Source organism: Microcaecilia unicolor, chromosome 6 (genome assembly GCF_901765095.1).
Source record: "Microcaecilia unicolor chromosome 6, aMicUni1.1, whole genome shotgun sequence".
NCBI lineage: Eukaryota > Metazoa > Chordata > Amphibia > Gymnophiona > Siphonopidae > Microcaecilia > Microcaecilia unicolor.
In genome coordinates this window covers 12,319,789-12,347,472 of record NC_044036.1, presented here as the reverse complement: position 1 = coordinate 12,347,472, position 27,684 = coordinate 12,319,789, and the positions used below count along the sequence as shown (strand labels likewise).

The 27,684-nt window shown below is 47.0% G+C and overlaps 1 protein-coding gene across 1 annotated transcript in view; it reads right to left on the bottom strand.

The window, feature by feature from the left end:
* Positions 1–644: 644 nt before the first annotated feature.
* MAST2 (microtubule associated serine/threonine kinase 2) overlaps positions 645–27,684 on the bottom strand; it is a 624,140-nt gene continuing 597,100 nt past the window's right edge. The window contains exons 29-30 of the mRNA XM_030208366.1: positions 18,577–18,764; positions 645–2,701 (exon numbers count right to left, since the gene is read on the bottom strand). Coding sequence (XP_030064226.1) covers positions 663–2,701; positions 18,577–18,764 — 2,227 coding nt within the window. The 3' untranslated portion in view covers positions 645–662. The remainder of the gene's footprint in view (positions 2,702–18,576; positions 18,765–27,684) is intronic.

The following is a 27,684-nucleotide window of genomic DNA, read 5'->3' as shown; positions in this document are numbered from 1 at the left end:
GATCAATTAAAAATATACAAGGGACAAATCATGGATTATGTTGAGCTATATCTAAGATTTATCAAAGGTGTTTCTTCTAGCTGTTTCTGGTTAGTAATGGGTTCATCTTTGTTTTAAAATTTACAATGCCCTGCGGTTTTAATACTTGGTCCATTTCTCATTTCAAGTTTTGCCACCAAAGCCCTCCAACTGTACCAGACAAACCACTAGATAAATACAAGTTGGTGAAATGCCTTTGGCTAGATTGTATTTCAGTATTTTGGATTCTACAGCTGCTTCTATCCAGTCCCAATCTGTTAATAGCATCAAATAAAAGTCTGATTTCACCAAGTATTGCCTTTTTGGACAAATCGTACTCCAATGTAAAACATTTCCCTAAGGTAAGTGCACAAGAAATTGGGTGGTTTAATAGGCACAGTAATAAAAGAGAAGACAATCTTTTGCTAAATACTCCTTTTTTAAGGTACCCTGGTTCCAAACATACATTAAACATCAAGTAGGATGTGTAGAAGAACAGAAGAGAGATGATGGCAAGAGGTGGCCTGAAAACAGAGAAACAAACAGAAAGAGAGATGTACACAAGCATGTTCTTTTTTTCTGTTAGGGTATAACATACAGTCTGTATAGGCAATTCAAGTCTGTAGGGTTCTGTGATGCTACTGCTATGTTTCCTTTAGTACATCCTCATGTGTCAGCTGACAGTCTTGTATTTTCTGTATTGTAGTTTCCTCTTTCCATGGCCTCTCATCTGGTAATGGAGATGCCTGAATAGTCTGTTTCCCAGGAATATATGTTACATCTTTTGATGAATTAGCTTTTCTGCTGTCCCCTAAGACTTCAAGTACCTTTGAAAAACCAAATCCCAACTCCTTGATTCCTGTATTTGTGCAGCCCAAACCCTGAGAGGTTGTTGGTCTTATCTCACAGAAGGATTCACATATTTTTGCAAGACTGCATGAAGGAAACATTTTACTACTTTCTTGGCCTGACCCAACACTGGAGGCCTCTGGTCTTTTTTCTTTTCTCTCTCTATCATGAGGCAAATCCTTTGCCTGTTCTGAAGTTTCTTTACTGCTTGGCATGCTAAGTTTTACAGGGCCCAACATACTTTTAGCCACAGACGCCAGCTGAGACATCAAAGGAGATTTTTCACTGCTGCCAGCAGGACTTATGTTTGCAACACATGGAGCTTCTTTATTACTGAGTTGAAAATGACCGTGCAAGGGGCTTTCTGCATGCAGTGAGTCTGGGTGCTTTTCAGTCTCCTTCTGGATTCTCTGAGGTACTATTTCACTTGCATTTATTAGGCACTGTGAATTTCCATTCTGCTCTGTAGCCAAAGGCTCCTGCTTATGTTTGGTATCCTTGCAGTCCACTGCATTAACTTTTAATGAACAGTTCAAAATACCTGGTTCACAAAAGGGTGAGGAAGTAGGGAGAACTGCTTTTGACCATTGAGCATCATCCTTTAGTTTATGACACAATGCAGAGGGAACAAGTTCACCAGATCCATGTGAGTGGTCTGCTTGAGTACATGGAAACACATTTCCTTGTTGAACCTCATTAAGTTCCTGCGTGCAGGCTGATCCTTTTTGAGCATCTAATTTCCTAGAAATTTCAATGTTGGCACAACAAGGGTTTTCCTGTCTTACAACTACACTTTGTATTGTTTTTGCCAAACTACACTCTTTTGCTTCTGTTTCTGAACATTGTGATGGCTTTGAAGGTTCCTTTTTGTTAAAGGCTCCTGGTTGGATTGCTGTGAGACTCAGCAACTGGCTTGCAGTTGAAAATACTGCAGTTATTTCTTCTGTGTCTGAGGTGGCCTTGGTTTGGTGATCAGCTGTATTCCATACTCTTTCACTTTTGGGATTGTCTGGCAAACCAGTCTCTTCCTCTACACCGTCTTTAGTCTCTAACTGAAAAGACGTCTTACCTTCCTCATTAAAGTTATCTTGACTTTGGTCTGTACTGTAGCATGACCTTTCCAACCTCCTCCCATCTTGACTATCTTCCGAACCATCGTCAGTTTCATCTTCAGAAGAATCTACTTCTCGAATTGCCTCTTGCTTCTGTAAAGACTCTCTTCGCTCCACCCGATCTTGTCGAATAGCATCCAGTTTTCTGGGAGAGGGTTTGTGTAGAATCCCTTTTTCAGTCAGCCCCAATTTCCCTCCTGGTGCCTCAATTATAGATTCTTTCAAGCTCTGTAAACTTAGATCCCGCTGTAACATATCTTTTTTAAAATCTGAGTGGGAGATATCCAAGCTATGTTTACGTGAAGAAGTCAATTTCTTTTCAGAGGAGAGAGATGAAGTAAGCTTCTCAGCTGACTGGACTCTTTTTAATAAGGGGGACCTTGGAGATTCAGCGCTCTTAGGCCTTGAGATCTGTCTTACCAGGGGAGGAGAAGAGTGCAGTTTGACAGGAAAAGACTGCATAATACTGCAGCTGCCAAGTGTATGTCCAGGTAAAGGTGACGGAGAACGCTGAGGGGAGGTAGACTGTGGTGTAGGTGATGGAGTGTGTGCCAGTGGAGAGAGAGGGATATTTCCTGCTGATTTCCGCCTGGGAGATCTGTACTGTCTTTGAAGTTTTGGTGCCAATCCATGCAGAGAACTAGGCCGGATATGTCCAGAGCTGGCTGGTGAGTTGGGAACACTAGAACCAGGGGAACTGGTCTGTGGAGAATTTCCACCAACTAGGAAAAAAAAAATAAGATTGTTTTAACAAAATGATTTGGCATATACAACTGCATGCACATATATTCTACAATGGGCAGTATATTCTGGCAAGCCATTAATGTATAGATACTGCATTTCTCACACTGTACGTCATAAGGGCATCTATTTATACTGTTCTACGCATCACTAGCTGAGTACACTAAGTGATTCTAATCTGACAAAATAGAGGAGTGCAAGAATATTTTTTACATTAAAAGGTGAATATATTTTTAGTGCTTTCCTTCCTTCTTCCCACCTTCTAGCTTGTTTCTCCTAACTACAGGTTTGAATCAGAGAGACTAGAGAGGGGCATAACCAGCAGAAGAAAGGAGGTGTTGATGCCCCTCTACAAGCTGTTGGTGAGGCCCCACTTGGAGTATTGTGTTCAGTTTTGGAGGCCATATCTTGCTAATGATGTAAAAAGACTGGAAGCGATGCAAAGAAAAGCTACAAAAATGGTATGGGATTTGCAAACCGTATGAGGAGAGACTTGCTGACCTGAAAATGTATACCTTGGAGGAAAGGAGAAACAGGGGTGACGTGATACAGACATTCAAATATTTGAAAGGTATTAATCCTCAAAGGAACCTTTTTCGGAGACGGGTGGCGATGCCGGTAATTGGGAAACAAAACGGGAGCTGGGCAGACTTCTACCGTCTATGCCCTGATCGTGACTGAACAGATAGGGATGGGCTGGAGTGTAAATTTTAAGGGGCTTCGACGTTAGCTTCAGAACTTAGTACAAGAACAGTGCTGGGCAGACTTCTACGGTCCGTGCCCTGAGAAAGGCAAGGACAAATCAAACTCGGGTATACATATAAAGTATCACATACCATGTAAAATGAGTTTATCTTGTTGGGCAGACTGGATGGACCATACAGGTCTTTATCTGCCGTCATTTACTATGGTTTAGGGAAAGTAGATTTTCTGATTGCATTCAATACATGTTCAAGAATAGCTGGGAAAGCAAAAGGTTTGTAGTTAATCAATATAATAAAGCAATGTGGTTGTATGAACAGAAATAAGGATATCATATTTCCTCTATCTGGGTCACTTGAGTGCTGTTTTCAGTACTTGAGGTTGCACTTTTGAAAGGACACAGAGAATGGATGCAATGACGGAGTAGCTACTAAAATATAATTTAGTTTTATTTATCATTTTATCATAGGTTTACTAATCCACCCTTTTTATATTGAGCTGTCAGTTTGCATACAACTGTCATCATTAATACTTATTAGGTAAGGGTGACAAGCGTTCGGCGTCATCTGGGTCATTTTTATCTTTTTATTATTTTTACCTCCTTCTCCCCCCCCTTTTTCCCCCTCCTCTCCCCTTCCCCTTTTTTTCATTGGTGGAGTTATGGTTTATATTTTTACCATATATTAAGATTGACACTACTCTGCATACATTATCCATTATCAATGGTTCATTTTTTATTGATTGATCCACTTCTTTTATAATTCTTTGTATACACTTCAGTTGTGCCGTCATATAGCTTTTAATATACTACTAGAGGATGACACTCTTTTAGCGTTATCCGGAGTTTTTATATATATAAATTTTTTATGTTTGATATTTTAGTTTTATTTAGTCACTAATCCACCCATTCTTATAATGCACTTTTATTTTGCAAACATTATTATTATATTATATTATGAAAGATTGACATCACTTTGCATACATTATCCAGTTTAATGCTTCCTTTTTTATTGAATGATTCTTTGAATATATTTCGGTTTTGCTGTCATATAGCTTCTAATGTGCAATGTGACTATTCTTATACATCACTAGAGGGTGACATTCATTTAGCGTTATCTGGAGCATTTTTATATTTTAGTGTCATTAATCTACCTATTTTTATAATGCACTTTTATTGCATTGCCAGTTTGCATACGACCGTTATCATTAATGTTTATTAGGTAAGGGTGATGTGTGGTCAGTGTCATCCGGGTCCTTTTTATTGATCATCTTATTCTTTTCATTTTTATTAGAGGGCGCTAGTAGGAGAATAGGTGGAGGTCGCTAGGACCGGGGAGAGCCCTGGGATGTCCACAGGTGCAGTGGCGTACCAAGGGGGGGGGGGGGGGGGGGGGCGGTCCGCCCCGGGTGCACGCCGCTGGGGGGTGCCACGGCGCACGCCTGTCAGCTGAGTTCGCTAACTTTGCTAACTTCGCTGCAGCTCCCTCTGCCCCGGAACAGGTTACTTCCTGTTCCGGCCGGGGCAGAGGGAGCTGCAGCGAAGTTAGCGAACTCAGCTGACAGGCGCGTGCCGCAGCACCCACCCCCCCCCCCCAGCGGCATGCACCCGGGGGGGGGGGGGGGGGTGTCATTTCGCCGGGGGGGGGGGGGCACGCTGCACCCGGGGGGGGGGGGCGCATCGGCGATCCGCCCCAGGTGTCATGCAGGCTAGGATCGCCACTGCACAGGTGTAGGAGGTTATGGGCTGGGTCCTGTGTAGCTAATTAACCACTTTATACCCCACCTGAGTTGTGAAAGGAAGAGAGATGAGCTGGCAGCAGAAGAAGAGAGATCCCCCTGGAAGATACTGGCTAACCCTATGGACTTGTGGTGGACTGTGTGTCCAAAGGAGAGAAGCAGGCTGAAAATCCTGGGGTAAGAAGTCCCTAAAGCATTAGTGTTGGACTGTGTGTTCAAAGAAGGAAGGACTGTGTGTCCAAAGAAGGAAGGACTGTGTGTCCAAAGAAGGGGGGACTGTGTGTCCCAGTACTGAGAGAAGCAGGCTGTAAAGCCTGGGTTGGGAGCCCCCAAAGTATTGAAGCTAGTACTGAGCCCATGTATCTGTGTGGGGCAGCTCAGTGTGAAGACCTATGAAAGCATAAAGTATTAAGCTAGAAGAAGTGTGCCCAGGGGCTGGAATAAAGAGTTGCCTGAGAAATATGCAGTTGGTGAGACCTGTTTAATTTGCTTAGTGGGAACCAGGTCACCCTGAGCGAGAAGGGGTAGCACACTAATTTGCATATGATCTGCATAGTGAGAACCAGGTCACCCTGAGTGAGAAAGGGGATATCACAAATGGCACTTTCCCAGATGGGACTTGACCGGATGATAAGAATGTCAGAGGATCCCTGCTACCCTTGGCAGTTGAATACCACTGGTGGAAAGGTGAAGCCAAGGGAAGAGCTGAGGATGGGTATGGACCCAGGCAGTCAGTGTATCCCCAGTGAAGAGAGATGGAGGTTCCAGAGGCCGTATTCCAGAAACCCGTCAAGGAGGCCAACACTAGCAAAACCACCTTGCTCACCTACCCCAGGTAAAGGGTACCTAGGGGGGAGGTGAGGGTGGATTTGTAAGATCTGGAGGCTTTGGATTGGCTGTAGGGGATGGAGGCCACAGACCACAGGTGCAGCGCAAGTGTGGGGGGACAGGAGAGTGAACAGGCCACACTTGGATGTGTTTTTTGTGATTGCAGGCTGCACCCCATCGGACGGCCAGGAAGGATGGAGGCCTGAGAAGCTGGAGAGGAAAAAGCCAGAGCACTTGCCTGAGTCGATGGCCGATGGAGAGAGCTGGAAAAGATGGACATTGAGAACCCAGTTTTAGGGGACTTGCTGTAGAACGCCCAAAGGAGTTGTCAGGTGACCTCTTTCTCAGAGGGATCATGGTATCGTCGGGTGCCCAGGGAAAGGGAAGGGCCCGGGCCATGAGAGGTGCTAAGAGGAAGATAAGGGAGCTAGGTGACCCCTCCCTTGGAGGGATCATGGTATCATCGGGCGCCCAGGAGGTAGGAGGGGGCTGCAGGAGAGGAGGGTCAGGTAGAGCCCGCTGCGGTGAGAGCCCCTCAAGGCCTAGTGAATGGGAAGGGCCCGGGCCATGTGATGTGCTAGGAGGGGGATGAGGAACTAGATGGGGGGTGGTGAGGCCCGGGGATAGAGCAGGGATGAGCCGGGAAAAGTGTATGCCCTCTTTGAAGAATTGCTGCTCCTCAGTGGAGAAGGCTTAGAGGGTTGCTGAGGTAGAGCAGCAATTATTTTAAGGGTGGGGGTATGTGATAAGTATGAGGCTGTCCTATCCGGGGTAGGCCACTAGAGGGCGATAGTAGGAGAATAGGTGGAGGTCGCTAGGACCGGGGAGAGCCCTGGGATGTCCACAGGTGTAGGAGGTTATGGGTTGGGTCCTGTGTAGCTAATTAACCACTTTATACCCAACCTGAGTTGTGAAAGGAAGAGAGGTGAGCTGGCACAGAAGAAGAGAGATCCCCCTGGAAGATACTGGCTAACCCTATGGACTGTGTGTCCAAAGGAGAGAAGCAGGCTGAAAATCCTGGGGTAAGAAGTCCCTAAAGCATTAGTGTTGGACTGTGTATTCAAAGAAGGAAGGACTGTGTGTCCAAAGAAGGAAGGACTGTGTGGCCAAAGAAGGGGGGACTGTGTGTCCCAGTACTGAGAGAAGCGGGCTGCAAAGCCTGGGGTTGGGAGTCCCCAAAGTATTGAAGCTAGTACTGAGCCCATGTATCTGTGTGGGGCGGCTCAGTGTGAAGACCTATGAAAGCATAAAGTATTAAGCTAGAAGAAGTGTGCCCAGGGGCTGGAATAAAGAGTTGCCTGAGAAATATGCAGTTGGTGAGACCTGTTTAATTTGCTTAGTGGGAACCAGGTCACCCTGAGCGAGAAGGGGTAGCACACTAATTTGCATATGATCTGCAAAGCGAGAACCAGGTCACCCTGAGTGAGAAGGGGGATATCACAATATATATTTTTTATTTCACTTATTCTTTTCTTAACTTTTTCTTTTTTCCATTTTGGCACCATTTTTTAGTTTGAACTTTGAACTTATGTACATATATTAATGGAACCGTGCAAATCAGCTGTTTTTTTCAGCGATCGTGAGGAGTGGTTGGACACGCCATTATTGACCAGGCATATGGCCAGTATACTCTTTAAGCAATGTATGAAGCGCTATCTTGTGTAATCAGCGTTGTTTGCTGACACTGTATTTTTACTTTGCCTTGTAGGACTGCACTTCTCAAATAGTGTTTGTGCTGGTTTTTACAACGCTGCAGTTGACATCTGATCTTTGAGTGAGTCCATGGTCTACTTTTCATTCTTTTATTTTTACTTATTTTTCATCACATCCTTATTTATTTATTTACTTTTTGTAGCATTTTCTGCTGATGTTCAGCCTATACATTACTTTGCATACTTTTTCATCAGTGAAGTCCACAGTATAGGTATGTGCCTTATTCATACTCTTTTGATGTGCTGTTTTTATGTGTTTTAAATATTTACTATGTACTTTTATTTTTGTCATACTTATCCTGGAGTAGTCGTCACTGGTCTCAATTGCATTTTATGCATCTGTATATTTTTTTTTTTACTGATTTATATATGATTTAATTGCTGAGATATGGAAACGTTTTTATTATATGTCTTATTACATTGTTTTCTGACATGTCATGGTATTGTTATTTATATATATATTTATTATTGTTTTTATCATCATTATGATTGTTGATTGACTTTTGTTTTTAATGTGTTTTGTAGCCCCTGACGCAGCCCTTTTGGGTGAAACACGGCCAGTGTTGGGCGACATACAGAAATTATTATTGCACGAATAAAAGTTAATGTGTATCTATTATTTAGCTGCTCTTATTATTTCCATCTAGCCCAATATCCTGCTTCCAACAGTGGCCAATCTAGGTCACAAGTACCTGGCAGAAACCCAAATACTAATAACATTCCAGGCTACCAGTCCCAGGGCAAGCAGTGGCTTCGCTTCCCCCATGTCTATCTCAATAGCAGACTATGGACGTTTCCTCCAGGAACTTGTCCAAAACTTAAAAAAATATAGATACATTAACCGCTGTTACCACATCCTCCGACACAAGCTCCAGAGCTTAACTGAGTGAAAAAATATTTCCTTCTATTTGTTTTAAAAGCATGTCTCTGTAATTTTGAGTGTCCCCTGGTCCTTGTACTTTTTGTAAGAGTGAAAAACTGATTCAATTTTACCTGTTCTACACCACTCAGGATTTTGTAGACCTCAATCACACCCCCCTCAGCCGTCTCTTTACCAAGCTGAAGAGTCCTAACCTCTTTAGCCTTTCTTCATATGAGAGGAGTTCCATCCTCTTTAACATTTTGGTTGCTCTTCTTTGGACCTTTTCTAATTCCGCTATATCTTTTTTGAGATATGGTGACCAGAACTGAAAGCAATACTCAAGGTGACGTCGCACCACGGAGCGAAGAATTTGGCTAGGCGTGTCAAACTGAACCCCAAGATACTCCAGGAACTGAGAAAGTAGCAAGGAGCTGTTGGAAAAATTTACTACCCAGCCAAGATGTTGAAGGTAAGCCATCACTTAGTCTGTGGCTCATCAGCTCTCCTTGTAGGACTTTGATGGATGAACCAATCATCTAAGTATGGGTGGATCAATATCCCCTCCTTCCAGAGATGGGTTGACACCACCACCATTACCTTGCACAGAGGAAGGGGCTTAAGCTACCCACAAAAATGGCACTAAATACCCAGCGCTTCCAGCCCCCGACGAGCACAAAATTGGCAACGGAGTTTGCACGAAATGACTGACAGCAGGAAAAATCTAAAGCCCAAGCCACCCACACACACACGAGCTCACCACAGGCCTCAGCTCTCACAAGCAGCCAGACCGACGCCTGTTCAGAATCGGAGAAGCAGCTCTTTTTTTTTTGTCAAACTTAGTACATAAGTATTGCCATACTGGGAAAGACCAAAGGTCCATCAAGCCCCGCATCCTGTTTCCAACAGTGGCCAATCCAGGTCACAATTACCCGGCAAGATCCCAAAAGAGTACAAAACATTTTATACTGCTTATCCCAGAAATAGTGGATTTTCCCCAAGTCCATTTAATAACGGTCTATGGACTTTTCCTTTAGAAAGCCGTCCAAACCTTTTTAAAACTCTGCTAAGCTAACCGCCTTTACCACATTCCCTGGCAACGAATTCCAGAGTTTAATTACACGTTGAGTGAAGAAAAAAGTTTCTCCAATTCGTTTTAAATTTACTACATTGTAGCTTCATCGCATGCCCCCTAGTCCTAGTATTTTTGGAAAGCGTGAACAGACGCTTCATATCTACCCGTTCAACTCCACTCATTATTTTATAGACCTCTATCATATCTCCCCTCAGACGCCTTTTCTCCAAGCTGAAGAGCCCTAACCACTTTAGCCTTTCTTCATAGTGAAGTTGTCCCATTCCCTTTATCATTTTCGTCAACCTTCTCTGCACCTTTTCTCATTCCACTGTATCTTTTTTGAGATACGGCAACCAGAATTGAACACAATATTCGAGGTGCGGTCGCACCATGGAGCGATACAAAGGCATTATAACATCCTCATTTTTGTTTTCCATTCCTTTCCTAATAATACCTAACATTCCATTTGCTTTCTTAGCTGCAGCAGCACACTGAGCAGACGGTTTCAACGTATCATCGATGGCGACACCTAGATCCCTTTCTTAGTCCGTGACTCCTAACGTGGAACCTTGCATGACGTAACTATAATTCGGGTTCCTCTTTCCCACATGCACTTGCTCACATTAAACGTCATCAGCCATTTAGACGCCCAGTCTCGTAAGGTCCTCTTGTAATTTTCACAATCCTCCTGCGATTTAACGACTTTGAATAACTTTGCGTCCTCAGCAAATTTAATTACCTCACTAGTTACTCCCATCTCTAGGTCATTTATAAATATGTTAAAAAGTAGCGGCCCCAGCACAGACCCTTGGGGAACCCCACTAACTACTCTTCTCCATTGAGAATACTGACCATTTAACCCTATTCTCTGTTTTCTATCTTTTAACCAGTTTTTAATCCACAATAGAACACTACCTCCTATCCCATGACTCTCCAATTTCCTCTGGAGTCTTTCATGAGGTACTTTGTCAAACACCTTCTGATTATCCAGATACACAATATCAACCAGCTTACCTTTATCCACATGTTTGTTCACCCCTTCAAAGAAATGTAGTAGATTGGTGAAGCAAGATTTTCCTTCACTAAATCCATGTTGACTTTGTCTCATTAATCCATGCTTTTGAATATGCTCTGTAATTTTGTTCTTAATAATAGTCTCTATCATTTTGCCCGGCACCGACGTCAGACTCACTGGTCTATAATTTCCTGGATCTCCTCTGGAACCTTTTTAAAAAAATCGGCGTTACATTGACCACCCTCCAGTCTTCCGGTACCACACTCGATTTTATTTATTTGTTGCATTTATACCCCGCTCTTTCTCGCTCGATAGCAGGTTCAGTGCGGCTTACAAAGTATGGGTTACAAAGTATAACAGAAATAACACAGTTGTAGGATAGTAGAATTATGGTGTGGTTGTACAGAGTAGGACAAGAGGAAGAGATGTGGAGGGGAGGATTGAGGTATAGGTAATATTAGTGGTGTTGATTAGGTTCGTAAATTAGGTCGGGTCGTTTGGATAGAGGTAAGTTTTCAGCAGCTTTCGGAAGGGTAGATGTTCGTTGGTTGTTCGGATGATCTTGGTATGGCATTCCAGAGTTGGCTGCCTATAACGGAGAAGTTGGATGCGTAGTAGGTTTTGTATCTGAGACCTTTGCGGTTGGGAAGGTGAAGGTTGAGATATGATCGAGAATATTTGGACAAAGGATAAATTACATATTTCTAACAATAGCTCTGCAAGCTCATTTTTCAGTTCTATCAGTACTCTGGCATGAATACCATCCGGTCCAGGAGATTTGCTACTCTTCAGTTTGTAGAACTGCCCCATTACATCCTCCAGGTTTACAGAGAACTCATTAAGTTTCTCTGACTCGTCAGCTTTGAATACCATTTCTGGCACCGGTATCACTCACAAATCTTCCTCGGTGAAGACCGAAGCAAAGAATTCATTTAATCTCTCCGCTATGGCTTTGTCTTCCCTGATCGCCCCTTTTACTCCTCGGTCATCTAGCGGTCCAACCGATTCTTTTGCCGGCTTCCTGCTTTTAATATACCCAAAAAAACATTTTTACTATGTGTTTTTGCCTCCAACGCAATCTTTTTTTCGAAGTCCCTCTTAGCCTTCCTTATCAGCGCTTTGCATTTGAGTTGACATTCCTTATGCCGTTTCTTATTATTTTCAGTCGATTCCTTCTTCCATTTTCTGAAGGATTTTCTTTAGCTTTAATAGCTTCCTTCACCTCACTTTTTAACCACGCCGGCTGTCGTTTGGTCTTCCGTCCCCCTTTTTTAATACGCGGAATATATTTGGCCTGGGCTTCCAGGATGGTGTATTTGAACAGCATCCACGCCTGATGTACATTTTTGACCCTCGCAGTCACTCCTCTAAGTTTTCTTTTCACCGTTATTCTCATTTTATCATAGTCTCCTTTTTTAAAGTTAAACACTAACGTATTTGATTTCCTATGTATACTTACTTCAAAGCTAATATCAAATCAGATCATATTATGATCACTGTTATCAAATGGCCCCAGCCCCATTACCTCCCGCACCAGATCATGCACTCCACTAAGGACTAGTTCTAAGCTCGTCTGCAAGACCTGAGTAATTAAACATGGCAACTCTGGCCGTCTGACAATATGGATAACCTAGGGGTCATCTCTGACTGAAAGATCAGACCCATCCTCCAAACATACCCATCGAGGCCGAAAACATATCTGTCAAAATTGTTTTTATTGTAAACCACTATGACTAGAGGCCTTTGTAATGGAGGTATATCAAATACAAAAAAAACAAAACAAAACAAAACCCAAACCAACTATAAGATCCTTATTCAAGTGAGGAAGAGAGGCCAGAGACTAAGTTATCTGCCTCCGGTGTCCTCGATAAATGTGGTCTCTTAGTGTTCAAGGGTGCAGTACTGTCTTGAGTCCCTGAAGGTTCCAGGAAGGATAGCACAAGCAGTCCCTGCTTGAGGCAAAAAGCCTGATGAAGGAGGAGCACAAACTCTAGGTAGAGCCCCCAGTATCGTACCTGGACAGTGCTGGTGGGTCAGCGGCATAATTGACAGCTTGCCCCAAAATGGTGGAGGTTCCCACCAAATTTGAGGCCTCTGCAGAAGTCTGAAGAAACTCCCGCATTGGGTTGGCCCTCTGGTGCACCTCCATTCATACCCTGCAAATCTGCAATTGTTGGAGCTGTCTCAGAGCCGACATGGCAGAGGGCCAAAATTCCGAAATCTGGCACTAAACCACCCAGAAGCTGCAGCAGAGCATCTCTTCTGGAAGCACTGCCATTGCTGCACAGGGAACAACTGTGAAGTCTGACAACATATGGCCTTTAAGCAGCTGCCTCAAAAGACTGTACTCCTCACTCTGGAGTCACAGAGAAGCCTGATCACTACAGCAAGGACTTGCTTTGTTTGGCTGTTTTTTTTTTTTTAAACAGCTGTTTCCCAACACCCACAAAGCAAGCCTTAAGGAACCCCTCTCGGGAATGGGAGGCATTGGCTCCAATGGAGAAGAGGGAGAACCAGACATGTACACCCCTGTGGCTCAGCTCCAGCAAGTGAAGTGCCCCCAGTAGTGGCAGCTGACCTCTCAAGGCCACTTTCTGCAGGCTCAGGCTTTATTATTATTCATTTTTTAAAAAGTCTGTTGCCACAGGGAAATATAAGGTCAAAAAGGCTGACCGAATGCTGGGCCAAAGAAGGTGCACTAAAAATATCTCCAATAAAAAGGGAGCAGGGCTGCACTCACCTACCATCTGCTGATGAGGAGATTGAATAATACTGGCTGGCTCAGGGCAGCACACTACCTTATTAGATGGCATCACTCGCTCGTTGTGAATGGTCTGAAGATAAAGGAATGTGCATTTTATACAAATTACTACCAGCTTCCCTTAACAATTTTTTCCAGTATAGGTCTTGTGTGTAAGTTCAGAAACTGTTAAAAGAATATTCTACCAGCCACCAGGGATCCTTTATTTTTGTTATGTGTATGGGAACAGAATAGTGGAGATTGTAATGTTATAGCCACAGATGCAAACATTACCATATGTACCTGCCTCTGGGGTCATTCTCAGCCCCACTTATTGGAGGAACTGGATACCCATGCTTGGGATAAATTCAGAGCTCAGTAGTAATGGTAGGTGGAGGGACAGTTTTATGAAGGGGAGGGCTTGAAAGTTTGCTCAATGATATGAACCTTCAGAGGGCTAAAGAAGGAAACACAAGCGCCAATAGGCAGAGCAGGGGCGTAGCTACGGCTGGGCCTAGGTGGGCCCAGGCCCACCCAATTTCGGCCCAGGCCCGCCCACCCAAGTGCACACACACTGCAGCAGCAGCAGCGCGTACCACGGAGACGGCACCCACTCGCGCTCTGGCTCAGCTCTCTCCGTGTTCCTTAATATTTCCAGGCCAGCCCGATTTCGGCAGCTCAGACCCGCCCACCACCCAAGCGCACACAACTCACTGACTGCAGCAGCGCAGCAGCCTAAACGTCGCACCGTCGTGGGCACCTGCTCACTGCCGCTCAGCTGATCATCTCTCCAGGTCGCATCATCAGAGCGTCGTAGTAGTTGCTGTTTTCCTCCATCCTACGCGGACATGGCTGTGCGCAGCGGGGGCATGCTCAACCTCAGCCTCGCTCCGCCTCGGCTCCGTCCGCTCGCTCGTGGTGGCAACTCACTCAACTGCCATCTGAGGGGCGGACATAGCTGCACGTGCACGCACGGCATGTAGGGTTAGTGCGAGCCTCAGCCTGCCCTGGCCCTCCCCTCAAACGTAGGAAATTGGGAAAGAAAGGTTCTCTTCGAAATTCGAATCGAGAAGATCATTCCAGAATCGAGTAACTTTACTACCAACTCCAAGCAGCAGCAGCTGCCAGCCCAGCAGCAGGTAATAAAATTGACAAATGATTTTTTTTTTTACATTACAAGTTTGATATGGCATAATGTAACTATATTTAAAACTATTGTTTTTTTTCACATTAAGTAAGTGGTTTATGTTGATGCAGGGCAGCTGTTAGGCAGAATACTTAGAAATCCATCCATTCTAAGGCATTATTTTGTAGTATTCCAAGAAACACTACTCATGTCTCTCTCTCTATATCTATCTATCTATCTATAGTGCCCACTCATATTAGCTCTGGGCCCACCCAAAATGTCAGGTCTGGCTACGCCACTGAGGCAGAGAATGCTGTAGGACTACATCATGCTGATTTACAACTGTAACAGCAAAAATATGACTGTTTAGGCTTCCAAGGAGATGGGGGTAACCTGCACAGACTGAAGGTCACAACTGTAACAGCAGTGATACAGCTGCATCAGGTTTCAAGGAGACGGATCACTTGCACAGAGCAGCCATGTTGGTATTGGTTTCAGTATAGAAATTTAAGTACTCATTTACTCAGTGATAGAGAATCAGAGAGGAAAAATCTATTTTTACAGATACACTGACTAATCTTCATTTAACTTTACAATATAACAGCATGCATCCGTATCATTGCAGGACCAACATTCCTTTTGCACAATTTCTTCGATATAGAAGAATTTGTTCTTCTCGAGAGGGTTATGTACAACAAGCCACCCAATTACAATCTAAATTAATAGATCGAGGTTATCCTAAACAATTGGTGGCCAAGGCCAAAAAAAGAGCTGGATACAATCACAGAGATTGGTTGTTACACCCTCCACCAAAAACTCAGGAGATAGAAGAAACATTGACATTTGTTACACGTTTTAATGTTCATTCAAATAAAATGATCAAAATTGTCAAACGCCATCTATCTTTGTTACAAGTCCATCCTTGTCTTCAAGATTTACGCGTGATTTTTGCCTTCCAACGCAACAGTAACTTTAATGATGTGTTATGTCCTGCGGATGTTTGGAATAGAGACACCGTTGGACGAAGAGACGAGGGTGGCCACAGCTCATGTGGACATTGTTCTGTGTGCAATATTATGACACAGTCTCGTACTTTCACGGATCCCCAGTTAAAGAAAACGTATATGCTTCATGCCAATACTAACTGTGCTTCATCGCATGTAATATACGTTATTACATGCCCGTGTGGTTTATGTTATGTGGGACAAACTTCACGGAATTTAAGAACTCGGTTAATTGAACACCGACATTGCATACATACGGGTAAAGTGCATGTTGAAAAAGGCATACCTTTCAGACTCAACCTAATCTTAATTTTTCCTGTTTTCAGCAAAATCCATGGACCTTATTATCTTGTATTACCCTGTAATATCTTTTGTTATCTCTGTTGTTTTATATGATACCTATATGCTTAATAACCTACTATTACATTGTTCATTTATACTTTCTGAACTGTAGCCTACCCTACGGTTGAAGGATAGGAAACAGAGAGTGGGGTTAAATGGGCAGTATTCACAATGGAGAAGGGTAGTTAGTGGGGTTCCTCAGGGGTCTGTGCTAGGACCGCTGCTTTTTAATATATTTATAAATGATTTAGAGATGGGAGTAACTAGCGAGGTAATTAAATTTGCTGATGACACAAAGTTATTCAAAGTCGTTAACTCGCGACAGGATTGTGAAAAATTACAAGAGGACCTTACGAGACTGGGAGACTGGGCAGCTAAATGGCAGATGACGTTTAATGTGAGCAAGTGCAAGGTGATGCATGTGGGAAAAAAGAACCCGAATTATAGCTACGTCATGCAAGGTTCCACGTTAGGAGTTACGGACCAAGAAAGGGATCTGGGTGTCGTCGTTGATAATACACTGAAACCTTCTGCTCAGTGTGCTGCTGCGGCTAGGAAAGCGAATAGAATGTTGGGTATTATTAGGAAAGGTATGGAAAACAGGTGTGAGGATGTTATAATGCCGTTGTATCGCTCCATGGTGCGACCGCACCTTGAGTATTGTGTTCAATTCTGGTCGCCGCATCTCAAGAAAGATATAGTAGAATTGGAAAAGGTGCAGCGAAGGGCGACTAAAATGATAGCGGGGATGGGACGACTTCCCTATGAGGAAAGACTAGGGAGGCTGGGACTATTCAGCTTGGAGAGGAGACGGCTGAGGGGAGACATGATAGAGGTATATGAAATAGTGAGTGGAGTGGAACGGGTGGATGTGAGGCGTCTGTTCACGCTTTCCAAAAATGCTAGGACTGGGGGGGCATGCGATTAAACTACAGTGTAGTAGATTTAGAACAAATCGGAGAAAATGTTTCTTCACCCAGCGTGTAATTAAACTCTGGAATTCATTGCCGGAGAACGTGGTGAGGGCGGTTAGCTTGGCAGAGTTTAGAAAGGGGTTGGACGGTTTCCTAAGGGACAAGTCCATAAACCACTACTAAATGGACTTGTGAGAAATCCACAATTCCAGGAATGACATGTGTGGAATGTTTGTACGTTTGGGAGGCTTGCCAGGTGCCCTTGGCCTGGATTGGCCGCTGTCGTGGACGGGATGCTGGGCTCGATGGACCCTTGGTCTTTTCCCAGTGTGGCATTACTTATGTCCTCTACTTATGTCCTTATGAGCCCATGGTCACACATTGTTTGAAATATCAACATCAATTTTCGGCGTTAAAGTGCATTGTATTAGAACAAATTAAAATAACAGAAAGGAAGGGAGACATCAGACGAATGTTAAGACAAAGAGAACAACGTTGGATATTTAATTTACAGACTGTTATTCCCAAAGGTTTAAATGTGGCGATTGAGTGGAAAGCGTTTCTTTGAATAGTGCTCCGTCTGATTGGATGGAAATGAGATGACGTCAGACGCTGAGTATTTAAACTTTCCACGGGTATAGAGAAGCTGTCCGCCATTTTCTGTTCCAGTGAGATTGGAGACGGAGATATTTTACAGGCTTGGGATTGTGTACAGTGTGAAAGATTCCCCTGAAGCAGCTACTATATCTAGCGAAACAGGGCTTCCCTGTCGGGACCTTTCGAATGTCAAAAGAAAATATTGAACACGGCTGGACTTTCTAAGCATTCTTACATTGAGATAAGTACTTTTGCCAAGCTTGAATGTATTTGAAAACAGTGTCTCTTATGCATCTGTTTGTTGGGACTAGACATTTATAAGTCATTTAGTGGAGTTTTTTTTGAGACCCATGACTGATAAGGCCTCCTCATTATACAAAAGGCTTGTCCTTTAAGAACGAGGATCAGCCGAGTGACCTGAGGTCTTTTTTTCTCCACTTTGTTGTTACATCAATAGTTTCCTGCAAACACGTTGCATAACGGGTAGGAGAGTGACAGTATTATTGAGACATAGATTACTCCAATGTAGACTAGAGCTTGGTCTTGCACGAGTGGATGGCGGAGCAGTATAAGTGTACAGGGTGACTGCATTGTGCTTGTGGGTATGGTAATAAAAAGGGGGGGGGGGGGGAGGTGGTTGAGAAAGCAGTGCCAAACCAAGGAACATCTGCCTCTATTTTAGAAATTAGTACACCAAGAGGGATATGACAGGAATGAGCTTCACTCCTAAGTCAGGGTTTGTGGAATATGATCTCAGTCTCTTACATTTACTACTAACGCTCACCATAATACTTGCACTGTGCCAAAGAGAACTTCCTTCTGGAGTTCGTAAGATACAACATGTATAGGCAATTTATCCAGGTACGCTTGGAAAATCTTTTTGATGGAAGCCTGTGGCATCCGGAATATTGTTCTGTGTATACTTTTCTTCTTTTTGATATTGGTATTGTTTATGCGGTTATTTTTGGAGGATGTGCGATTATTGGTGTATAATAAATAAAGAGTTTACAAAAAAAGAAGAAGGAAACTGCTATGCCACAAATAAAACCAAATAAAATCTCTCAAAAAAACCCCCCAAATGATATATTCTGCACTCCACATACATTGAGAAAAAAATGTATACCTCAGTCTGAATCTGCAAGTTGATTGTTTCTTTATAAAATACAAGGTGCAACCCTCATTTTAATTTGTGGAAATGTTCTTACCTGAGTGTACAGAATCGGGAGTGGATCTGTAACTTTGCGTGGGGGAACGAGGAGACAAATTATGAGTTGGTGATCCCGGCACACTCTCTCCAGAGGAAAGTGAGCGACTTAAGGAGGATAGACTGCGACTGGTGTGTAGTAATGATGCTTGTTTGGTGATCTTCCTAAATAAGGAGCTTTTCTTCTTACTACCAAAACCAAATGAAAGTTGATTAATGTCTATTCTACCAAATATCACAAATCCTTTTATTCTATTCAATTAATTTTTTTGTTTTCTTGAGCTGTCTGCAATGTTCCCTCTAAGCTATGTGGGAGTCTTCTACCTGCCTACCTATTGTTGGGGTGCAGTGCATCAAAAGATCCTCTTGTACTCCCAGGGGAGCTGCTTGCCTTTCACAATTTAAATCCCAGGGCATCAGATAAGGCGGTATACAAAAAGCGAATGCTACATACCTGTAGAAGGTATTCTCCGAGGACAGCAGGCTGATTGTTCTCACTGATGGGTGACGTCCTCGGCAGCCCCTCCAATCGGAATCTTCCTAGCAAAGTCCTTTGCTAGCTCTCGCGCGCCCGCGCGCACCGCGCATGCGCGGCCGTCTTCCCGCCCGAAACCGGCTCGAGCCGGCCAGTCCAGTATGTAGCAAGACAATACACTTCAAGGGAAGACACAACTCCAAAGGGGAGGCGGGCGGGTTTGTGAGAACAATCAGCCTGCTGTCCTCGGAGAATACCTTCTACAGGTATGTAGCATTCGCTTTCTCCGAGGACAAGCAGGCTGCTTGTTCTCACTGATGGGGTATCCCTAGCCCCCAGGCTCACTCAAAACAACAACCATGGTCAATTGGGCCTCGCAACGGCGAGGACATAACTGAGATTGACCTAAAAAAATTTACCAACTAACTGAGAGTGCAGCCTGGAACAGAACAAACAGGGCCCTCGGGGGGTGGAGTTGGATCCTAAAGCCCAAACAGGTTCTGAAGAACTCACTGCCCGAACCGACTGTCGCGTCGGGTATCCTGCTGCAGGCAGTAATGAGATGTGAATGTGTGGACAGATGACCACGTCGCAGCTTTGCAAATTTCTTCAATGGAGGCTGACTTCAAGTGGGCTACCGACGCAGCCATGGCTCTGACATTATGAGCCGTGACATGACCCTCAAGAGCCAGCCCCGCCTGGGCGTAAGTGAAGGAAATGCAATCTGCTAGCCAATTGGATATGGTGCGTTTCCCTACAGCCACTCCCCTCCTATTGGGGTCAAAAGAAACAAACAATTGGGCGGACTGTCTGTGGGGCTGTGTCCGCTCCAGGTAGAAGGCCAATGCTCTCTTGCAGTCCAATGTGTGCAGCTGACGTTCAGCAGGGCAGGAATGAGGACGGGGAAAGAATGTTGGCAAGACAATTGACTGGTTCAGATGGAACTCCGACACGACCTTTGGCAAGAACTTAGGGTGAGTGCGGAGGACTACTCTGTTATGATGAAATTTGGTGTAAGGGGCCTGGGCTACCAGGGCCTGAAGCTCACTGACTCTACGAGCTGAAGTAACTGCCACCAAGAAAATGACCTTCCAGGTCAAGTACTTCAGATGGCAGGAATTCAGTGGCTCAAAAGGAGGTTTCATCAGCTGGGTGAGAACGACATTGAGATCCCATGACACTGTAGGAGGCTTGACGGGGGGCTTTGACAAAAGCAAACCTCTCATGAAGCGAACAACTAAAGGCTGTCCTGAGATCGGCTTACCTTCCACATGGTAATGGTATGCACTGATTGCACTAAGGTGAACCCTTACAGAGTTGGTCTTGAGACCAGACTCAGACAAGTGCAGAAGGTATTCAAGCAGGGTCTGTGTAGGACAAGAGCGAGGAGCTAGGGCCTTGCTGTCACACCAGACGGCAAACCTCCTCCACAGAAAGAAGTAACTCCTCTTAGTGGAATCTTTCCTGGAAGCAAGCAAGACGCGGGAGACACCCTCTGACAGACCCAAAGAGGCAAAGTCTACACTCTCAACATCCAGGCCGTGAGAGCCAGGGACCGGAGGCTGGGATGCAGAAGAGCCCCTTCGTCCTGTGTGATGAGGGTCGGAAAACACTCCAATCTCCACGGTTCTTCGGAGGATAACTCCAGAAGAAGAGGGAACCAGATCTGACGCGGCCAAAAAGGAGCAATCAGAATCATGGTGCCTCGGTCTTGCTTGAGTTTCAACAAAGTCTTCCCCACCAGAGGAATGGGAGGATAAGCATACAGCAGGCCCTCCCCCCAATCCAGGAGGAAGGCATCCGATGCCAGTCTGCCGTGGGCCTGAAGCCTGGAACAGAACTGAGGGACTTTGTGGTTCACTCGAGATGCGAAGAGATCCACCAAGGGGGTGCCCCACGCTTGGAAGATCTGGCGCACCACTCTGGAGTTGAGCGACCACTCGTGAGGTTGCATAATCCGGCTCAGTCTGTCGGCCAGACTGTTGTTTACGCCTGCCAGATATGTGGCTTGGAGCACCATGCCGAGACGGCGAGCCCAGAGCCACATGCTGACGGCTTCCTGACACAGGGGGCGGGATCCGGTGCCCCCCTGCTTGTTGACATAGTACATGGCAACCTGGTTGTCTGTCTGAATTTGGATAATTTGGTGGGACAGCCGATCTCTGAAAGCCTTCAGAGCGTTCCAGATCGCTCGCAACTCCAGGAGATTGATCTGTAGACCGCGTTCCTGGAGGGACCAGCTTCCTTGGGTGTGAAGCCCATCGACATGAGCTCCCCATCCCAGGAGAGACGCATCCGTTGTCAGCACTTTTTGTGGCTGAGGAATTTGGAAAGGACGTCCCAGAGTCAAATTGGACCAGATTGTCCACCAATAGAGGGATTCGAGAAAACTCGTGGACAGGTGGATCACGTCTTCTAGACCCCCAGCAGCCTGATACCACTGGGAGGCTAGGGTCCATTGAGCAGATCTCATGTGAAGACGGGCCATGGGAGTCACATGAACTGTGGAGGCCATGTGGCCCAGCAATCTCAACATCTGCCGAGCTGTGATCTGCTGGGACGCTCGCACCCGCGAGACGAGGGACAACAAGTTGTTGGCCCTCGCCTCTGGGAGATAGGCGCGAGCCGTCCGAGAATCCAGCAGAGCTCCTATGAATTCGAGCTTCTGCACTGGGAGAAGATGGGACTTTGGATAATTTATCACAAACCCCAGTAGCTCCAGGAGGCGAATAGTCATCTGCATGGACTGCAGGGCTCCTGCCTCGGATGTGTTCTTCACCAGCCAATCGTCGAGATATGGGAACACATGCACCCCCAGCCTGCGAAGTGCCGCTGCTACTACAGCTAGGCACTTTGTGAACACCCTGGGCGCAGAGGCGAGCCCAAAGGGTAGCACACAGTACTGGAAGTGGCGTGTGCCCAGCTGAAATCGCAGATACTGTCTGTGAGCTGGCAGTATCGGGATGTGTGTGTAGGCATCCTTCAAGTCCAGAGAGCATAGCCAATCGTTTTGCTGAATCATGGGGAGAAGGGTGCCCAGGGAAAGCATCCTGAACTTTTCTTTTACGAGATATTTGTTCAGGGCCCTTAGGTCTAGGATGGGACGCATCCCCCCTGTTTTCTTTTCCACAAGGAAGTACCTGGAATAGAATCCCAGCCCTTCTTGCCCGGATGGCACGGGCTCGACCGCATTGGCGCTGAGAAGGGCGGAGAGTTCCTCTGCAAGTACCTGCTTGTGCTGGAAGCTGTAAGACTGAGCTCCCGGTGGACAATTTGGAGGTTTGGAGGCCAAATTGAGGGTGTATCCTTGCCGGACTATTTGCAGAACCCACTGATCGGAGGTTATGAGAGGCCACCTTTGGTGAAAAGCTTTCAACCTCCCTCCGACTGGCAGGTCGCCCGACACTGACACTTGGATGTCGGCTATGCTCTGCTGGAGCCAGTCAAAAGCTCGCCCCTTGCTTTTGCTGGGGAGCCGCGGGGCCTTGCTGAGGCGCACGCTGCTGACGAGAGCGAGCGCGCTGGGGCTTAGCCTGGGCCGCAGGCTGTCGGGAAGGAGGATTGTACCTACGCTTACCAGAAGTATAGGGAACAGTCTTCCTTCCCCCGAAAAATCGTCTACCTGTAGAGGTAGAAGCTGAAGGCTGCCGGCGGGAGAACTTGTCGAATGCGGTGTCCCGCTGGTGGAGAGACTCTACCACCTGTTCGACTTTCTCTCCAAAAATATTGTCCGCACGGCAAGGCGAGTCCGCAATCCGCTGCTGGAGTCTATTCTCCAGGTCGGCGGCACGCAGCCATGAGAGCCTGCGCATCATCACACCTTGAGCAGCGGCCCTGGACGCAACATCAAAAGTGTCATACACTCCTCTGGCCAGGAATTTTCTGCACGCCTTCAGCTGCCTGACCACCTCCTGAAAAGGCTTGGCTTGCTCGGGGGGAAGAGCATCAACCAAGCCTGCCAACTGCCGCACATTATTCCGCATGTGTATGCTCGTGTAGAGCTGGTAAGACTGAATCTTGGCCACGAGCATAGAAGAATGGTAGGCCTTCCTCCCAAAGGAGTCTAAGGTTCTAGAGTCTTTGCCCGGGGGCGCCGAAGCATGCTCCCTAGAACTCTTAGCCTTCTTTAGGGCCAGATCCACAACTCCAGAGTCGTGAGGCAACTGGGTGCGCATCAGCTCTGGGTCCCCATGGATCCGGTACTGGGACTCGATCTTCTTGGGGATGTGGGGATTACTTAGTGGCTTGGTCCAGTTCGCAAGCAATGTCTTTTTCAGGACATGGTGCAAGGGAACAGTGGACGCTTCCTTAGGTGGAGAAGGATAGTCCAGGAGCTCAAACATTTCAGCCCTGGGCTCGTCCTCCACAACCACCGGGAAGGGGATGGCCGTAGACATCTCCCGGACAAAGGAAGCAAAAGACAGACTCTCGGGAGGAGAAAGCTGTCTTTCAGGAGAGGGAGTGGGATCAGAAGGAAGACCCTCAGACTCCTCGTCAGAGAAATATCTGGGGTCTTCTTCTTCTTCCCACGAGGCCTCACCCTCGGTGTCAGACACAAGTTCTCGGACCTGCGTCTGCAACCGCGCCCGGCTCGACTCCGTGGAGCCACGTCCACGATGGGGGCGTCGAGAGGTAGACTCCCTCGCCCGCATCGGCGAAGCTCCCTCCGCCGACGTAGTCGGGGAGCCCTCCTGGGAGGTGGCCGCAGTCGGCACCGCACGCGGTACCGACATCGGGGACCTCACCCCGGGCGATGGGCCAGCCGGCGCCACGCTCGACGGTACCGGAGGCGCAAGCACCGCCGGTACCGGAGGGGTAGGGCGCAACAGCTCTCCCAGAATCTCTGGGAGAACGGCCCGGAGGCTCTCGTTCAGAGCGGCTGCAGAGAAAGGCATGGAGGTCGATGCAGGCGTCGACGTCAGAACCTGTTCCGGGCGTGGAGGCTGTTCCGGGCTGTCCAGAGTGGAGCGCATCGACACCTCCTGAACAGAGGGTGAGCGGTCCTCTCGGTGCCGATGCCTGCTGGGTGCCGACTCCCTCGGCGACCCAGAGCTCTCGGTGCCGACACGGGGAGGGGACCGGTGTCGATGCTTCTTCGACTTCTTCCGAAGCATGTCACCGGAGCTCCCCGGCACCGACGAGGAGGACGTAGAATCCATCCGTCGCTTCCTCGGGGCCGAGACCGAAGAGGGTCGATCTCGGGGGGGCTGTACCGCAGGAGCCCTCAGGGTAGGAGGAGACCCACCCGAGGGCTCACCGCCACCAGCAGGGGAATGGACAGCCCTCACCTGCACTCCACTCGATGCACCACCGTCCGACGACATCAGGAGACGAGGTCCCGGTACCACCGACGTCGATGCAGCTATCCGATGTCTCGGCGCCGATGCAGAGGGCCGATGCCTCGATGCACTGGCAGCCAAGGAAGAAGGTCTGGACGCTGATGACGTCGATGCACACGATGACCCCGGTGCCGATGCCGACGAAGAGCCCGAGAACAAAACGTTCCACTGGGCTAATCTCGCTACTTAAGTCCGCCTTTGTAACAGGGAACACAGACTACAGTTCTGGGGACAGTGCTCGGCCCCCAGACACTGAAGACACGAAGAGTGCCTATCAGTGAGCGAGATTACCCGGGCGCACTGGGTGCACTTCTTGAAGCCGCTGGAAGGCTTCGATGTCATGGGCGGAAAAATCACGCCGGCGAAGTCAAAATCCGAAATGACGAATTTGGAGCACCAAAACTTTAAGGGAGAAAAATCTCGACCGAGGCCGAAAGAAGGCCTACCCCAACGACGAAAGAAAACTTACCGGGGCAAAAACTGGAAATACGGGAAGGGAAAACGAGACCCAAGGGGGTTTTCGGAGCACTTCCCGACAAATTTACAGAACTTTTCCTTAGAAAAACACGTCAATATAAAACGGACGCGCGAGGTCGACTCTCCGGGGCTCGACACGACAAAAAACACAGCCGTACCGAGTGCGGACGAAAGAAGACTGGCCGGCTCGAGCCGGTTTCGGGCGGGAAGACGGCCGCGCATGCGCGGTGCGCGCGAGAGCTAGCAAAGGACTTTGCGAGGAAGATTCCGATTGGAGGGGCTGCCGAGGACGTCACCCATCAGTGAGAACAAGCAGCCTGCTTGTCCTCGGAGAATCTAAATTATCTATATATATAAAACTCACCCTCAACGTTCTATTGTCTGCTGATGTCACTGAAGCCAAGGTTCGTATGTTCGAAGCTCTGAAGCCACGAAAATCTCAGTCTCTGGGCCCTGCCCTCGCGTCAAACGTTATGACGTTGAGGGCGGAGCAGATTCTCACCTCCAACGATCTACTCAGGCCACAAACTCCGGATTTCCACACTGTAGCTCTGCTCCGCCCTCGCGTCAAAACGCGATGACGTCGAGGGCGGGGCACGAAAACCGCCACCCACACAGAGCTACAACGGAAACAGCAGCGGTGCACGCCACGAACCAGGTAAAACATCGACGAGCCATGCAGCCATGAAACCCTTGCTAGCGCCCATTTCATTGCGCTCAGAAACGGGCCTTTGTTTACTAGTAAACTATAAATGATGCACCACATTTGGTGGTAGGACTCCTGCGCAACTTAAGAGAGAAGGTTGCCTGGCAGGCTTCTTCTCCCTGCTCATTTTTGGTGTGCTGTTTAATCCTAAGCTTTAACCTATATAAGGTTTTCCTAATCTTAGTGATATAGATTGCCTCTCTCTTCAGAACCTGGTATTGTGTGTGTGCTCAGAGCTTGATCAGTAAGTGTTCCTACTGTGCGACTGCTGGATCTCCCTTCCTCCCTTCTCTAGGCTGCAAGTGCATTTCTACTATATCCCCAACACTTGCCAGGCTTGGGAATATAACCATTAATGCTTTACATGTGCTTTGCAACACAAATAGGCTTTTAGGGGAACATGTTTATCTAAATTGAGTTTATCTGGGAATGGAGTTAGTATTAATGCACATACTTTATACAATACTAGCCGTTGAGCCCGTGTAAACGGGCTAGTCTTGGAATGGGGGGGGGGGGGGGGGGGTTCCGAGGCCCCCCCCCGAGGTCGCCGCCCCGCCCCGAGCACTGTCTGTTATTGAACTTACATCGCACCACGCAGACGCAGCAGACACATCAGCAAAGCTGCCATCGGGACGGGCTTCCTTCTCTGCCTGTGTTCCGCCTTCGTGTGACGTAATGCGGCGAGGGCGGGACACAGGCAGAGAAGGAAGCCCGTTCCGACGGCAGCTTCGCTGATGTGCCTGCTGCGTCTGCGTGGTGCGATATAAGTTCAATAAGAAAGACAGTGCTCGGGCGGGGTGGAGGTGGTGGCGGTGACTCCGGGTGGGGGGAGCGGTAGCAGTGACCTCGGGGGGGGGGGGGGGGGGGCGGAGCGGTTGCGAGTACGTCTGCGGCATGCGCAGTAGAGACTTCCCGCTCTGTCCCGCCCCCCTCATCACATATTGATGCAGGGGCGGGGCAGAGAGGGAAGTCTCTACTGCGCATTTGCGAGTGAGTACGACACTCGCCTTTTATATGTTTGATGTGTGGATGCACATAAAATAAGTTGTACATACCAAACAGTAGTTGTAAATATATGCATTCGGTGGAAAGTATGTTTGTTCTTTCCATTTGAAAATTGGTGTACTTTATACAGATATTCAATGTATAAGTTAGGTGGCTGGTTATACAATTACCCTTTAAATCAGCAACCCCTTTCTATTTTGATTCTGTATAGATTTTACTATAAATCTTCTGTTTTTCCCTCTGTTCCTCCTTTCCCAATTGACTAATTCCCTCAGCTCTAACCCTCATCGTCCCTTTGCCACCCTTAACTCCCTCCTCAAAGTACCCTCCGCTGCCACCCCCCCCCCCCCCTCACTTTCTCCTCAATCACTGGCTGACTTCTTCCGCGACAAGGTGCAGAAGATCAACCTCGAATTCACCACCAAACCATCTCCTCCTCTTCACCCTATAACCCACTCCCTCAACCAACCAACTCAGGCCTCCTTCTCCACTTTTCCTGATATCACTGAAGAGGAAACCGCCCATCTCCTCTCCTCCTCGAAATGCACCACCTGTTCCTCAGACCCCATCCCCACCAACTTACTTTACACCATCTGTCCTACTATCACCCCCCCCATCTGTCATATCCTCAACCTCTCTCTCTCCACTGCAACTGTCCTGGACACCTTCAAGCATGCTGTAGTCACACCACTCCTCAAAAAACCATCACTTGACCCCACCTGTCCCTTCAACTACCGCCCCATTTCCCTCCTACCCTTCCTCTCCAAGATACTTGAACGCGCAGTTCACAGCAGCTGCCTTGATTTTCTCTCCTCTCATGCCATCCTCGATCCGCTTCAATCCGGCTTTCACCCCCTACACTCGACAGAAACGGCACTATCTAAAGTCTGCAATGACCTGTTCCTCGCCAAATCCAAAGGTCAATACTCCATCCTCATCCTCCTAGACCTATCCGCCGCTTTTGACACTGTCAATCACAACTTACTTCTTGACACACTGTCCTCTTTTGGGTTCCAGGGCTCTGTCCTCTCCTGGTTCTCCTCTTATCTCTCCCATCGTACCTTCAGAGTACACTCTCATGGTTCGTCCTCATCCCCTATCCCGCTC